General features: G+C 38.9%; 1 protein-coding gene across 2 annotated transcripts in view; it reads right to left on the reverse strand.

Annotated features, from left to right (window-relative positions):
* Positions 1–1,166: 1,166 nt before the first annotated feature.
* Positions 1,167–17,070, reverse strand: part of LOC114627138 (desmocollin-2) — a 31,078-nt gene continuing 15,174 nt past the window's right edge. The window contains exons 8-17 of one of the 2 annotated variants that reach the window (XM_028774801.1): positions 15,520–15,654; positions 15,107–15,292; positions 12,112–12,368; positions 11,850–11,992; positions 8,527–8,751; positions 5,790–6,026; positions 5,095–5,219; positions 3,596–3,823; positions 3,036–3,081; positions 2,878–2,949 (exon numbers count right to left, since the gene is read on the reverse strand). In XM_028774801.1, coding sequence (XP_028630634.1) covers positions 3,046–3,081; positions 3,596–3,823; positions 5,095–5,219; positions 5,790–6,026; positions 8,527–8,751; positions 11,850–11,992; positions 12,112–12,368; positions 15,107–15,292; positions 15,520–15,654 — 1,572 coding nt within the window. In that variant the 3' untranslated portion in view covers positions 2,878–2,949; positions 3,036–3,045. Of the gene's footprint in view, positions 2,950–3,035; positions 3,082–3,595; positions 3,824–5,094; positions 5,220–5,789; positions 6,027–8,526; positions 8,752–11,849; positions 11,993–12,111; positions 12,369–15,106; positions 15,293–15,519; positions 15,655–17,070 lie in introns of both variants that reach the window. The other variant, XM_028774800.1, reaches the window with a different exon arrangement.

Raw genomic sequence — 17,070 nt, forward strand, 5'->3', positions numbered from 1 at the left:
GTCCATGAAGGTAAAATGCTGATCAGGCTTCTGGGATAGAAGGGCAGGGCAGGGGCAGACAACAGCAGAATGGAGACTGCAAATTCTGCAAAACATCTTTGTGAATTAACTCAGCACTAACAGCAGGCCTATGGACCAATCTTCTCGCCCCTGATCCAAGGTAGGGAACTAGGCCTAGAGGATTTACATGGCACCTCAAAGCCAGCACATAGTAAGGGTAGCATCGCAATGGGATGTGCATCAGGGAATATACTCTGGAGTCTGTGGGTTGTGGATTGTCGGGTTAACTAAAAGGAACTACCTTGCAGCAATCCACTGCTAATGCCTGGCAGGACACCGGTAAGAGAAAAGCTGAGGGAGGGATTTCTAGGTACAGATGAAATTCAGAGGGCTTCACAATAGTCATCAATATAAAAAGGGATGTTCTAGTCCCCATCTGCTTTAACCTGGTTTCTCCATAACACAACAAATTCTGGCAATCCTATCCAGATGTTTCTGCAACCTCTGAGAAATGTGTGAGCATCTGCACATATTAGATTCAGCCTTCAGCTGATCATTAGGAAGGGACACAGCCTCAAATGGCGAAAGGCAACTCAAAATAGTCTTCATTGTACCCTTTTCTTATTGGTTATTATTGGCATTAAACAGGCTGTATATATGATATATTTAAAATCATTTATTATTATTAAGGGTACCTTTAGGTAGAACATTTCGTATGACTTTCAATCTTAACCCTGCCTCTCAAAAACTCATCTATGGAAGCCAGATAAACTGCTTTGTTCCCAAGTTACTTTTGATCATGGTGCTTCATCATAGCAAGAGTAACCCTAACTAAGACACAACTGCACACATTTGTTTATATTCAAGTGTCTTTTAAACATATAGAGTAAGAATTCTAAAAGTATCTTCTATCTTAAGATGATAAAATAGAGAATATGCAAAATCGCCAATGCCCACAACACAGGGATAATCCCCAGTGTATTGATAATAATGCCGCATGTATGTCTGTGGGTCCCGATAATCCACAATCCCAGGAACAGAAGCTGGGAAAAGGAAGCTGGTTCTCTCCATTAAAACCACTCTCACACACATCAGACCCCAGTAACCAGCCCACACCAGTCGCTTAAAGTGCCTCAGTTCACAGTATCATCACCACCAGCACACGATCATTTTGTACATAATTTATTAAAAATAACTCGGAGAAATATTTTTGACTGAACAATAATGACCCCACTGCATACACAGCTAGTGTTCAAATTTTTTCTCAATATTTGTTCTAGAAACAATTGTAATAAGCCAACTTGGTGAATTCAAGACAGACACACAGTGAAGAATCACACACATAGAACTGCACCTAGAATATCTATCCTAGAATATCCATCCACCTAGTGCTGAGCTCACTGACTGAATGGAGTGTGACCTGTGATCTAGAACTTGGCTGGCTATGAAGTTTACTTGTGTGCAAATTCTTAAACAAATTTAAATTGTTTGGCCCATTTCTGTATTTCATAAGATAATTATAATTACAAACTGTTTCAAAAATAATTTTACAACAATATAATTTTGACTACTTATATCATCTAAAAGTTAGTGAAGTCATTATCCTAGATATTATTTGAGTATATTATGCTGAGAAGCTTAGTTTAAACTCTATCACTACTTCCCACTTCCAGTGTTCTTGAATTAAGGATGGAAATTGTAACTATGCTATTCCACATTAGAGTGCCACAACCTACTTCTAACCACACTATTATTCTGTTATACAGAACGTTGCTTCTAAAAGATCATGAAAGAGTCCTATAGTTTAATTGGAAAATTATAAGTTCTTCACTAAGGACAGAAATGAGGCAATTACCAAAAAATCCAAAACAATAATGTTGGTATTCGATGAGCTTAAGAAAACCAACAACGCATATGCACATACACCAACTATTTTATGAGAAGAGACAACTTTTAGAAATATCTTGGATTCTTCAACCCAAGTAGACCTTTCAAAGTCAAAGAGGAGAGAAAACAAAACAAAACAAAATTAAAAATGAAGAGAGGATGGGATTTGGTATTCACAGCCAAAAACTTTTAGGAGGAAAAATAGAATGCATTATAAAGAAACTTTGAAATCTAAATTTAACGGACAAAATCAGTACAAAAGAGACTGAGATTCAGTGCAGATTACATAGAATAGAAGCTAAAAGCCACTGGATTAGAACTTCAAACACACTCAATGGCTGTGTGGCAATCTACCTTTGTACTATGAAGCCAGGCCATGTTACAAGAACATAACAAAAGTAAGGCACAGTATATACAGTTTAAAATGTTTAGGAAAACAACTGTTTCCAAGCACCATATGAACAATCAGTTAATCCATTAACTGGAGATAATGGTGTCTACAGTCTCCTATTGGGTTATAGTCAATGTCCATAAATAGACTCAAATCCATTCAACTTTATTGTACTATAAGTTGGCTGCTGTCATTATCCCCAATGTAAACAGTAATGCAAATTTCCTTAAGTTTCCATCTGAGATGACATCTGGATAAAGAGAAGTAATTGAAACCTGTGCACAGTGGTTTTCAAGTACTAATATACAAAGTTTCTCTGTAAATGTGCATTTGCATGGAGATTCTGCAGACCGAGATGGGGGAGGGAACTCCAAATATAACATCTTCTGTTTTTGAAAAGTCCTGGTTTACAGTTAAAGCAGGCAGGGTAAGGCGGTGAATCCATTAGTTTTCATTACCCTATTAGAAGTGGTTCACCTCTTTGCACACACTTCTGCTAATGTCCTAAATTTGGGCTCGAGGTGATCCAAAAACTCAAGCCCATCTTCTTCCTGTAGGTCACTACAGCAACCCACAGAGCCAGCGGCTGAGCCTTTTCCCTCATAGTTGTATGTGAGGACGTAGTCTTGAGCAAGCTTCTGGTTGTCATCCTCATGGCAAAACTGCACCTTCTGGTGGGGAGAAGGCACAACATATTTTATTTTTATTATTTTAAGCACCAAAACGTACTAACAGAAAAAGAATTGCTTTGATTTACCTTTCATTGTTTAATTTTTAATCAGAGTGTGTCCTCTAATGGTTTCCTATGTGTAGAAAATGCACATGATTGGTCTGTATCATAAAATCACACTGTAAAGTCAGTATTAGCATGCTTCTAAAAGTCCTGTGTGTCAGTGAGTACCCAAGTGTTCGCTTTATGAGGCCATTGCTTCTGTCTTTCAAATAATAGTAAAAGGAAAACACACCCAGATAAACCGAACCCAAATTAATGTGAGCTCCATTCTTTCCAAACAGGCAAAGTGATCAAACTTGTTGATACTGCCTTGTGCTAGAAATTGGGTTGCTAAAACCAATATTTTTCAGATGCAAAATCATAGCACAAAATTATTTTCTTAAAAAGTAATAAAAGCCCAATTAAAAAAATGCAAGACCACATAAATCAGAACATAATTAAACCCAAATTAATTGAAAATAGTAAGTTTTCAATAAATAGATTCATCATTAACTAAAAGAGGAGTCTGTATAAACTCTAAGTTGCAACCGTTTGTAAAATTTAAATTACATCAACATAGTTTGGGCAACCACTCAGACACTTACCTCACCAAGTCGGGGCTGAGTGAAATTGTGCCACTCAGAGTAAGTGTATCTGTAGTTGTCCACCTCCACATGTCCTCCCCTGCAAGGATCCATAGTATGGTGATGATAGCCAGCCCCCCTGCGGGAGTCCAACGTCTGCTGTCCTCCTTTTACCATCTCAATGGTCTCTTGCCCTCCACTTTTGACTCCAGTGCCCACAGTTTGAGTTGTGAACCCATTTGTGGAATACTGAAAAGATAATGACATGCATCAATCAAATATGCAGCAGAAGAAAAGACAGTGAGAAAGAGCAGCCTGTGCACACACTGCTTGGATTTGATGTAAGTATCACAAGGTAATTTTTCCCAAGACATAGACTGGATCTGCTCTTTCCATCTGTCTTTGCAATGCTGAGTGCCTAGCATGTGCCTCATACTAGATGTAGTGTCTAACACAAGAACCAAATTGCCAGTGCCAATCAAACAGCTTCGTGTAGATTCCACCTTTAAACACGCCTTAGCACACTGCACATGCTCTGTCCAGCTTTTGAGCAAACTGAAAGCAGCATTGCGGTGCCACAGGTGTTTACTTTCTCAGTTAAACTCATTCTCTTTTATCAGGCAAGAAAAGAAACAGAAATGATAGCAAGAAGCTTTCTCAGTCAACATTGAACACCATCCCTTCCAACTCAAATACACAGAAAAAAATTACTATAAATCTATATTCCTTATAGTCTGCATAAATCAAACAGTAAGCCAGGAAGGAAAATACCAGAAACACCAGCACATTGCCCACCCCTCTTCTTGGCTGTGTGTTTAGACCCTGACTTATAATTAAGGAACTTTCCCCCTTGGTCTTTTTCTCTGGCATGGTTAGGTCATTTGGTTTGGTTTTGTCATTTGCTTGTGTTTCTCGATCTTTCCTGCTATAGCCATCAGCCATGCTTTTTAGAAGATGTCTATTTGTTCTTCCTTCACAGACTGGGTTAAAAAAAATCTCAGAGCCACTGAGCACCTGCCTCTCACTGGTGTAGCACTTTAGACTGTCTGCCTTAGGCTCAGTTCTAACCCACATTATAGTCAGGAAGAGTCCAATAAACTTTTTCCCACCATGATCAAAGTCTGTAGAGATTTATTGCTGGAGCCAGGTTTAAAAAAAAAAAAAAACAATTACGCTGGTGATCTGTGAGTAATTAAGTGAAACACCTGAAAACATAAACAGCTGCTTAGACAGATGCTTTTAAAAATAGAGCCCTAACACTGAAGCCGAGAGATGGTTGAAACAGAAAAAGAAAATATGCACTTGAGGATTATTTTAATATCAAGTAGCACAGCATGTTCAAACTGAGATACCCACACCCATGGGAACTAGATGCATTTTCTCTATTCCCTGGGATGAACGACATTTGCTGCTAAGTTATCAGACACCAGAAGAAGTTTGTTGAGGAAACAAACTGGCTAGAAGAAATACTATAGACTGAATTGCCATTTGTATTTGGCTTAAAAACACAGGTGACTTACGACTTTGTCATCTCCAGGAGCCTCGGTGTTTGATACAATTAGGTTCTGCTGCGCTAAGTCATCGGGAAGAATTTTCTGTTGTGTTGATGTCTGGGAAGCACTACAGACTAATGTAAACAGGATACCTGGAGACAGAAAGAAAGGGGCTCTGTGAATGTCTCATCAAATAATGTAAAACTGAGTTGACAGTGTCTGATTTGGATAAATTGTGCACTAAAGATACATTCTAAACATATGTTTGCACATATCAAAGTGTATATAGCAGAAGAGTGTGCCCTGGGCAGGTATGCTACAAACACATACCACATGGTATATTTCTACAGTGAAATGTATATCCTGCTGACAAGACAGGAGAGTTACACATAAGTACGCATTAAATACATGAGCTGGTGAGATGGCTCAGTAGGTAAAGGTGCTTGCCACCAAATGGATGACCTATGTCCCCCCCACACCACAGTCCTACATAATGGAAGAAGAGACTCCTAAAAATTGTTCTCTGATCTTCACACAGGGGACACCACCATCAAAATAAAATAGATATACATAGAAAGTTTTAAGTGTGTATGTTAAATATGTTGTGTTACATAGAAATGTATCTGTGTTCAAACCACCACCTGTAAGTATTAACATTCATTCTAAGAATATGTCTTTAAATTGTTTTAAAGGCTTTGAGTTAGACTCAAGAAAGAACTTACAAAATAGCAAGGCTATGCCCAACAGTATAGCAAGGATAGCCCATGGTCCAAGTCTCACTTCAGCATAACCAGTCCTCTCTCCAGAGCGGTGTGTGCAGTCACTTTCAGTAATGCAGTCACATACAATGACATTCAGCGACGTGACTGAGGACAAACCGAGCCTGTCTGTAACTCGGATGGGAACTACATAGGATCCAAATGGAGGGTCAGTCTGATAGGAAAGACGAGCTGCTGTATCTGAATAAATAAATAAAAGCAGGTGTTAGAAGAGCTCCTTGTGCGAACCTGGCTGTTATCAGACAGATACACACTTCCCTACAAATGGACACTCATGGAGTCTCATAAATGCTAGGATCCTCCCTGAAGCTGCAGCTGAACTGAAAGCCTCGGAGCCGCACCCAGCCCGGTTTTAAAGTCACCCAGGGGACACTCTTCTAGACATGTGTCTCAGGGCATTCCCAGAGAGACTTAAATGGGGAGGGAAGACTCACACTGAAAACAGTGTCCCGAGGACAGGAGCTGAACATCAGCGTTAATGGCTCCTAATTCCTGACTGGGGAGGGAATGTGACCAGCTCCCTCGAGCTCCAGCAGCAATGACTTCCCGACCATGACGGACTGCACCCTCAAGCCATGAGCCAGAATAAGCCCGTCCTTCCTCAAGCTTCCTTTGCCTGTTAATTTGTCACCACAGTGAGGGAGCTAACTAATGTCCTGCCTCTTTAATAAAGACCTTTGGTTCTTACAATAAAGTATTTTATCTGTCCATAAACAAATCCTTCCTACAATGACTGATAGACGTGGTAAGAGGTTAGTCTTTGTCCTATCTTTAATCGGTTCACTTAAACCCATCACACTAGATTTCCCTTCATGTGTGACTCATCACAGGGAGTCAACCATGTGAAATTCGGTTATCTCTCATTTGTTTTCATAAAATGTGCCAAATGGACACAAATACCTGTGGTTTATCAACAAGAACTGGTTCTGACAGCTTGGAACACATTTACTTAACAGGCAGGACATAAGCACACCAAAGGAACTTGATCTTATGGTCCTTTAGGACACTTGGACCACTAAATTTTCTTGTTGCTGTTTTGATGTAATTTTTTTTTAGATGAAAAATAGGAAATATACAGATCAAATGCTGGTAGGATCTAGGACTGAGAGGAAAAGATGTAATATCATGCTCATTTTAGATTGCCACAAAGCCAGAGAATAACCACTTTGTTACTTATTCCCCCAATGTGAAACTGTGCCCAAAGTGCTCATTTTCTGTGTAGTATTTGAAGTTCCCAATGTGAAACTGGCTTCCTAGGACAAGAAATCACAGAACTGACATTTCAATAGAAACCACAGTTACTAATTCAGTCAATTGTCTAAGACATAATCATGAGTCCAAAAGCAAAACTAAGAGTGAGTCATATTCTATGTCTTTCATTATCTTGTTGATTTCTAGAAATAATCCAGTTTTACAGATGTGTAAACTGATGTACCAAGGGAATAAAAACCATTGTCAGATTTATGTAATAACTGGTATATCCAGCTCTCGACATGAAACTCATGTCACTTCGACACTTCTGTTAGTTCATTCTTTTTACCCTGGCATTTCCCAAGCCTCCACATGTTCACGGACTGGTATTTTTAAAATAACAAAACTCAGAGCTGGGTTACATCTCAGTGAAAGAACACACAGCAGTTAAAGAACACAAGACTTTGGGTTCAATTCTTATACCACAGAGACAAAATGACTTACAAGCCTTCTGACCAGAACATTATGGCCAAATGTTATTTGGCTAAAGAGAATTGTTTTAAAATCTCCCATTTTCTATTAATTGCATTTAAATTGAAATACTATTACCTTAAACAAGTAGGGAGGACAAAAACACAAAAATAAAGTTATCTTTTCTTAAGAAAAAAACAAATAAAATTTTCTTTCCTCTTCCCCAAGACATACAGGAGAATGTTGTTTTAAAATCTGTATATCTTGTTAGCATAGATAGATCATCCTGGTTCAAGAAAGGGTGCCTCAGCTTGCACTTTTAAAAACTTGTCCTTTAATTTGTCATGGCAGAAAACTGAGGCACTGAAAGCATGGGGTTGAAAACATTTGGTAATGTTTCAAGTCATCCAAAGGTGACTTTAGGAAAGCTACGAGGCCATGACCTCCCAGTCCATGACAGTGTGTATAGGAGACTAGAATTAAGTGCTGGTGTCAGTGTGGCAATGGAGAAAAGCTACTTTAAGTTTACCCATTCTTGTCACAATAGGTCCCTTCTGGGCTACAGTCAACTGGGAACCAAAGAGAGTAAGATTCCCAAAGGGAACACAGTAGACACAAAACAGAAAGACACCAGCATGGTGTCAGAGAGAAGCTGTGGGACGTTGGGATCTCTGAAAGACACAGACGCCCCTACAAGGGGGTGCTTACTGTCCCAGCTGCTTGTCAGACTAGCAGTTACAAAACATCCATGCAGGTGAGTGCTTGGATATGAATGCAAATCTAAGGAATACCTAAGGGGACCCTGATATCATCAAGAGCAAACACTGGAGTGGCTCACTGTCCATTACGCCAAATTTTGTATCTTCTGGAATGGTTCTCTTACAATGAAATTTTCTCTTATTTTCTAAGATATACATATATACATGCAGAGAGAGAAAGACAGGTGGGGGGAGGAAGAGAATGAGAGAGAGAGAATACTGATGTTGAAAAAGAAAGGCAGTTTTTTGAAAGCACACACCATTGATTCTTGTCAGCCTCCACATCCTCCGTACTTCCGAATCAGAACTCTCCAAACTAAAATCAAATGGTGGGCCATTCACTGGGTCATCGGGATCAACCGCAACAATTTCAGCAGAGGACATGGTAGCCTTGCATATCACCACTGTGTGCTTGGGTATGAATGGGCCATTGTCATTCACATCTTCAAGTATGATTCCCAGAGTTCCAGTGCAGCTTCTCCCGTCTAGACATAGAGCAGTAAGAACACAATTTTTTTTATCTTTTATTTTTTGCTAGGAAATCCTACATTGAAAATTAATATCTATATTTAATAATCACTTACAATGCATAGGTTACTGCAACAAATACAGCCATGAGCAACAGCACTGGGAACACTAAAAGAAAAGTCTTATTGCTTCCAAGTGAATTATACATACAATACCTGCTACTTAGATGTTTTTATTTATTCACTAGATCATGTTCACTAGGCCTAAGAAAGGTTGACAGAGAAGTTTTAGTTGATTTTTGAAGAGATAATAACAAAGTATAGAAAGAGTACACATACTTAGCATAAAAGTGTGGGCAGCATGTCACACATACCAGTGATGTGGAGAAAATGGAGAGGGCAGAAGGTGAGGGCTGACACAGGCAAGAGCTAAGAACCCTTCAATGCTAGACTAGAGAACTTGGAGTTTAACATACATAAAGAGAATGCTTAGGTTTTGAAACAAAGAGGTTGAATAATATATGTATTTAGAAATTTTAACCAAAAATGGTTCAAGGAGATGCTCAATGGGTATAGAGACAAAATGTAGAAATTATTGCTATGGGTGTAGCCTCATAAATAGCCTGTCATCTATATATTAAGTAAACGGAACTTAGGACTGTGGGTGTAACTTCTGTAATTAACCTGTCATTCATATATATACATCTTTCTGATAACTCTATACAAGGTACTGCATCAGGAAGTCTGGGATATACAAAGATGGAGCAATCACAGAGGAAGGAGGTTACGAAGTTTAAAGCCGAGCATGAAACTAGGAGTCCTGTCTCTAAACCATTTGTTCTTTCTACATAGTAAGGAGGATTTGGACACTACAGATGGAGGAAAAGGAAAAACAAAAACTGTACCACCCAGAGCTTGAGGCCATGTCTTATATGCAGCTGCCAACCTAAGCAAATGAAAACTAAGCTTGACTGACAACCAAAACTTTAGCCAAGGTCCCTCTGGCACAGGGGCTAGATCGTGCTAATTCTAGAAGTATCACAAGTTAGGCACACCAGACAACCAGGTTAAGAACTGGCCTGAACCACAGACCAGAAATGTATGTGCAAGTCACTACAAAACTACCTTCCAGCTGAGACAGAGTAAGGTAGGAGGGCAGAATCTAAAGGCAGAGCAGATCAAATGGCCCCTGTTAATGCTACGATAGATTCCAATGGGTAGTGTTAACAGAAACAACAAAATCACCAGTTGGAAGATGGATTCATTTTACATGAGAGCTTTGAAACAAACACATATAAGATCTTCAAGGACATGAAGAAAGTGATTTGTTAAACAGAAATGAAATCACAGTTCAACTACCTGTAAAAATCAAACAGCAAAAATTCATCTAGTACATATTCTAGAAAGAGGAAGGCTCCGCAAAGAAACAACATTTAAGAGGACTCACACCTGAGAATATTTGAGTTAACTCAGAGTTCTAATATCTAAATCATCTTCCGAAATCACTTATATAGTTTAATTTTTCAGGTTAGACCATAATGAGTTATGTTTCTTATAACTTCATATTTATTTTACAAATGCACTAAATTCAATTATAGCTTTGTTTTTTCAAGTTCTTTTTGAAAGTGTCTCAGGTAACCCAGGTTAGCCTCAAACTTACTGTGTAATTGAGGCTGGCCTTGAATTGATCCTATTGCTTCCAATCTCCAAGTACTGTAATTGCCAGTATGCACCACACCCAAACAAATATACCTTACAATAGAATTACACTTCACACAGGAGTCTTATACACACAATCTCTGTTCTTATATTTTTCAGAATTTTCAAGATGTACAAAACATAATTTTACCTTTTAGGTTCTTATATGGTATGGGGTCAGTTTAATTGTCAGTTTGTCTTAGTGTGGAATCACACTGACCTGTGGGCGTGTCTGTGCAGAGGGGATTGTCCTGATTACCTTAACTGAGGTGAGTACACCCAGCCACAGAGTAATTCAGCAGCCCTGGATGTTGAGCCGTGGCTGCAGAGGAGTAGAGAGAGCTTGCTGAGCACTGGCTGTGCACGCCTTCATGCTCTCTGCTCTCCACTGTGGATGTGACTGCCTGCTTCAGGTTTCCGCCTTTGACTTGCCTGGGGTGAGGGACTACAACCTGGACTCGTGAGTTAAAAAGTCCCTTTCTCTTCCATGTTGCTTTCCATAAGGTCATTTCATCATAGCAACAGAAATGAAAGTGGCCTATGTGAACTCACAGATGGACTCTCTCATTTTACAACACACTATTAACTGTGACTGATTCCTTTTATACAATGTGCTTAATTAATTCTAGACCCCACGTCTACTCTTAGTTTCCTGTAAAATGTTATGTCTTCTAGAAGTGTACTATGTGACTAAATACCTCCCCCTTCTTCTGGACTCTCCTGAATGTTGCCAGATAAATACATCTTTTCTACCTTTTAAGGACTATCATTAATATAACTTCGTTTCTTACACCAAATTGTCTTTTTGTTTAATTTTTACAAAATCTGTTTAATTATTATGAGCGATAATGCAGGTCAAAAGACAACTGGCAGTAGTTCATTCTCTCCCTACATCTGAGAATCAAGCTCAGGTCTGCAGGTTTGGTAGCAAGGATTTAATAGCTGGGCCATATCATTGGCCCCATTTTAGATGACATTATCTTATAGTTGCATCTAATACTAAAGAGTCTGTTAGCTGATGGATTAGTAGATGACAGCAAACTTCTAATTATATGTTATGCTGAAGGAAAATAAATCCAGAGTATACAAAGCCGGTTTTAAAACTATATGTTTGGTAGGCTGGGAATGATGGCAAAGGCCTTTATTCTCAGCACTTGAAGACAGATAGACCTCTATGAGTTTAAAGCCAATATGGTTTACATAGAGAGATCCCAAGCGGCCAAGGCTGTACAGTGAACTCTTGTCTCAAAAGATGGAACAGGTGTTTTGTTGGCCTGGGGGCAGTGTTAGCAGGGTGTTTTGTATGGCATCTGAAAGGCCTGGGTTTGATCCCATATGAAAACAAAGACTATGTAATTTACTTTAAAACTGAGGAAGCATACAATCGAAAATAAAGGTATTAGAAAGAGATTTCTTACCTGCATCTAATGCAAGGACTGTAATATTATAGATGCCATTTCTGACTGTCTCAGCCTCTCGGTCCAGAGTTCGGAAAATGGTGATTGAGCCTGAATCTTCATTAACAGTGACCCACCCTTGTGGGTCACTTAACTTCCTGTACCTATTAATCACAGTGATGGAACACAAGAAGTACCATGAGTCAAATCATAATGCCAATAACAAGAATTATGGACTTTTCTAGCACTGTAAATGCTAAAGGAACAAGAACAGTACAAATACCTTATGCCATTGCTGTTTCTGGTCTCTGGGTCATACGCCTTGTATCCATCATATCTAGTACTAACTGGTACATTTTCTCGAATCCTCACAGTTTGCATTGGAGGGATACACTCGGGGCCCTCATCCTGATTTGTCACCGTGACAGTCACTGTTGCTGTGCTCATGGGTGACTTTGAGCTAGCCTCTCTAGTGTATGGAGTTTCATTAACTACGCCAATTTGCAGGGTCACCTGTTGCCGTTCTTCATGGTCCAGAGGCTACAGGAAATATACAGATGATCAGGTCAAAGCATGGAAGAGCTGGTGAAGTTCACTACATGAAGGACTTCTTGATTTGAAAATACTAAGGACCAGATTGGGAACAGTCATGAGAACATTAAACAAAGGCCTGAATTGTGGGGGAGATTTCAACAAATCAGGTATTAGGTGGAGCTCGCAACAAACAAACAACTTTTCCTCAAAGAAAATTGAAAATGAAAGGTATCACAGATAGGCTCTAGATAAGATTTAACCACTTAGTTGCTTAATATATGTTCCAATTTTGGGTATGGACTGTAACAGTTATTTTATAGTAGTTACTTTAAAACAGCTTATCTTAGAGTCTAAGAAAGATTTAGAAGTCAAAAACTAGGTCAAATTTTTAAGGTTCTCTCTCTCTCTCTCTCTCGTTCAAGATTGGCCAAGGATGACATTAACATCTTAACCTCTTGCCTCCACCTTCCAAAGGCTGGATTTTACAGCTGTGTACCACCATGCCCACTTTAGGTTGGTTTAGAATTTGAATCAAGGACCTTATGTGTGCTAGACCAGCGTGCTACTGTAGCTACAGCCCTACAAAACATTTAGGAGTGGTATGGTGATGTGACAGCCAGCCCTACTGGGGAGCATGAAGAAAGAAATCATTGCCTTCGAAGAAAGAAATTGCTCTATCCCAATCATTAAACACTTCTACGGGAGTGCTCAGACCTGCCTAATAATTTACACATACCGCCCCTGTTCAGGCTAAAGAACCAGCACCCCTTAAGGGCCATTGACCTTTGCCCTGGAATGCCTGTGAGATCCTGGTGCCCTGCAAGTGAGATAAGAATAGGATAGGGTGTTCCTGCTGTGGGGCACTTAACTGCTTGATTTTTGCTTCTGTAAACTTCCTTGGTCTTTGCATCTTGCTTTTTGCCCCCCTGCTTTTCTCTTCCATAAACTCTTCATGCTGTGGGACTGGAACGAAGTGGTCCTTTTATTATTTTATAATGGGCAAGAGAAACAACTGAGAGGAAGAAGAACGTTCTCTTGCCCAGCTGTGGAGTCTATAGATATCTGTAATGTCTACCTTTGGTGGCCACCTTTATAAGCCCTACCTTTAGCTCCCTTTGGCAGGATATGATGCTGTTTAAGGATGCTCACCTAAAGAATAAATTCAGTTAGTCTAAACTTGAACTGAGTCTAAGTCTTTGAACTTTCCCAGGGATTTGAACAAAACAGTGAAGGAACAAGAATATAGAAAGCTTAGGGACACAATTTGTTCCTTTTTAAAATGTCTTCATCCAAAGTTGGTGGAAAGTATGCTTTATTACGCCTGGTTAGAGAAGTGCTGAGGGCAGTTGACAAAAAATGATCCAGGGATAAAGGCTGGCGTGAGGGTGGGACAGCTGTGGAGTCAAGTAAGAGAGAGGATTTAAAGGGCTTCTCTTTGTTGTTTGGAAACAAAAATTAGCCCAGAAACCGCAGCTAAAATGCATCACTGTGAGGAAAGTGAAGTTATCTTTGTTCCACTATCCTTGAGAATGTATAAAAGGAAAACTCTCTAGACCAACTGTCCTCGCCCTTCCTAATGCTGTTAACCTTGAATACAGTTCTTTGTGTTACGGTGACCCCCAACCATTGCTGCAGTAATTTTGTTACTGATATGAATTGTAATGTAAATATCTGGTATGCAGGATATCTGGTAATGCTGCCCTTGTGAAAGGGTCCTTCAATCTCTAAAGAGGTCAAAACCCACAGATTGAGAACCACTGCTCTAAACCCAGGATGAAATTATAGTCTATTTAATGATGTCACAGAAATGAACCTATGATGCCATATAAGCATCTAGGGTTGAAGCAGCTTGAGCTCCTTCCTGTACCAAGCCTGGCTCTTAAATTATGTGAATCAGAGGTCATGGGATTGAGGACATCTCTAACTGCTGAGTTGCATGCTGTGAATCTGGATGCTAACTGAGACTGGACTATATACGAGATACGGACAAACCTACTGACAGTCTCCCTGAGTCTGACCAGGTCTAACTCATTTGAGAAACTCAGTAAATCAATGAAAACTACTTGATCCAGAAACAGAAAGAATATTCCGTAAAGGATTGGATCTCTCCGTTGGGGTTAATGTCACACTAATTTCTAAACTGTTAAAATACATGTTATAAAATGTATACTCAGCCACATGAATAAAACACAAATGAAGACATTATAAAACCATGTCATCTGAGAAGAGAGATTCTCAAGGAATGCTTCTGTAAGACTAGACTGTGGGGAAGCCTGTGATCACTTTTTTCATTAATGATTAATGTGGGAGGGCCCAGCACATTGTGGGTGGTGCCACCCCTGAGAAGCTGTTAAGGTATCTAAGAAACAAGACTAAGCAAGCAAAGAGAGCAAATCAATAAAGAGTGTCCTTCCATGACCTCTGTTTCAGTTCCTGCCTTGAGTTCCTACCCTGACTTCCTTTGAACTATGAAATGGAAGTGCAAGCAAATATGAATAAAAAAGTTTTCTCTTCAAGTTGCTTTTGTTCGTGGTGCTTTATCACAGCTATAGAAAGCAAACTAATAGTTACTCAAAATGAATATGTTTATTCCATTTAATGTATATAAATGAAATAGTATTTATAATTACCTAAATTATCTATTTTATGCTTCCATTTACCAGAATGTCTTTCTTCCCATTGAATCTTTGCCTGCTATTATATGTTATAAATTACAAATATCCAATTTAACAATGAATTCTTACCTTAATCACACACAGAATGCCTTCATTGGTTTGGGGATCTGCTACAATTTTAAAATTTCCATTTTCGTTGCCCTTTAAAATGGTATAATTAGCTCTCCAATTAGGAGAGTTAACTAAATCTTTATCCTGAACAGTAAGACGTAGTATTTCCACATTAACTGTATTTTCTTCCACTGATGTCACATACTAAAAAAAAGTAAGAAGAATAAAGCTTCATTAATTGAGCCTCACAAAACAGATTACCATGTGAAGTAAGCCCTGTTCTTGCAATTTTCCAAGTACCATGTTCTCATATTTAAACCTTCATGTCATTGTGAGCATTTTGTGTTAATCCATGAGGCACAGAAAGGGATTCATACTTTAAAGCTGACACCGACTCAAGCATTTCTCTCTAGTAAACAGCACACACTTACCGTAGTACGAGTGAACGTTGGCAGGTTGTCATTCACATCTCCAATAGTAATGACACAGGTTGCTGTTGTCTGCAAACCGAAGTACTGGCCATCCATATCCTGGACTTTTATTATCAACTGGTACTTATCAATTAACTGAAAGCAATGAAAATGTAACTATTAGGTAAAAGAGCATCGTTATAAATGGAATCTTGATTTCTACTCTGTAACTTGACTTGCACTAATAATTTAGAAGAACATTGTTCTGTTTCACAGCATTTACACCTACAAAAACTGTCTCACTCTAGTAATATGTGATTGATATACGAAAACTGAGTCATTTCTCAAAGGGAAAGTGCTATCAACTAAATATACAATTACCTTTAGGAACTTTCAAAAGGAAGAGAAACACTGTAGTCATGGGTATGTTAGTATTCCACAGCAATGCAGATAATGTTTTATGTCCAGTCCAAAGTACATGTTTATATTCTAAACTATTATTACTAAAATGACTGCTTGTCTCCTTTTCAGCCGTCTTTGTACCATAATTTCGGTCCCTGCTAATCCTTCCTGCCTTCACCCATTAAATAACTAAAATAAAACTGAAGTGTCAATGTTTGTTACTCACAGGCACCTTTGGCAACCCATTTTCCCTCACAACCTCTTCCATATGCAGGCTTAAATGACAACTAACTTTTTTACCTGCCTGCCCTTATGACCCTCACGCTGCTGCCTCTCAGGAGGGGTGCACGTTTCCTTTGCAGCAAAGTGCACTGAGATTATTGAAAATAGTCAGTTGACTGAGAAAGCAAAGAAATTCTTTTTTACTGTCCTAAAATACAGATTTGTGTTATCTGTAGACAAAAGAGAAGCTCCAATATTTAAAAAGGGCGAAACTACATGTGCAAACTGGAATCCCGAGTTTAAAAACTTACTGCCAAGAACTATTTAGTAAACTCTTTCATGTGTCCACTGTTTGTTACCAACTTTGTCATCAATATTCATTTACTTGTTGAGATTCATTATCATTATTGATCATCATGTGTATATGTGGGTGTTTGTGTGAGGGCAGATGGTCAGAGAGTCCAAGAGTGTCAATCCCCTGTGGTAGGTGCTATGAACAGTTGATACAGATTAGGTTCCCAGCACAACATGTTTACATATCCACTCTTAACCAATGAGCCATCTCTCCAGCCCTGTAAGTGTTCATTAAAAGGTTTGGTTTGGATGCTTAACAAACCCTTCTGATCTTATTTCTTTTGTTTGTTTTTATTCCAAAGGTACTATTTATACATGAAAAGAACCTGTAGTTGTCCAGAGAACATTTATAAGACATTTTGTTAAATCACTTATTGAAGTGATTTATTAAGCAACTATTAAGCAACTTTTATTAAACAACTATTTGTTGCCAACAACAATTTGGGCTAACTTGTATCAACAAGGTATAAAGGTATTTAAAGTATATAAAGAAGTGAAAACATGATAGCTTGTTATTGTTTAATCATTTACCAGTATTTGAAATTCTGGATTCTCCTAAGTGCGTGCATGTGTAGCACAGTGTCACAGAGGTCA

The sequence above is a fragment of the Grammomys surdaster genome, unplaced genomic scaffold (genome assembly GCF_004785775.1).
Source record: "Grammomys surdaster isolate TR1022 unplaced genomic scaffold, NIH_TR_1.0 243, whole genome shotgun sequence".
Lineage (NCBI taxonomy): Eukaryota > Metazoa > Chordata > Mammalia > Rodentia > Muridae > Grammomys > Grammomys surdaster.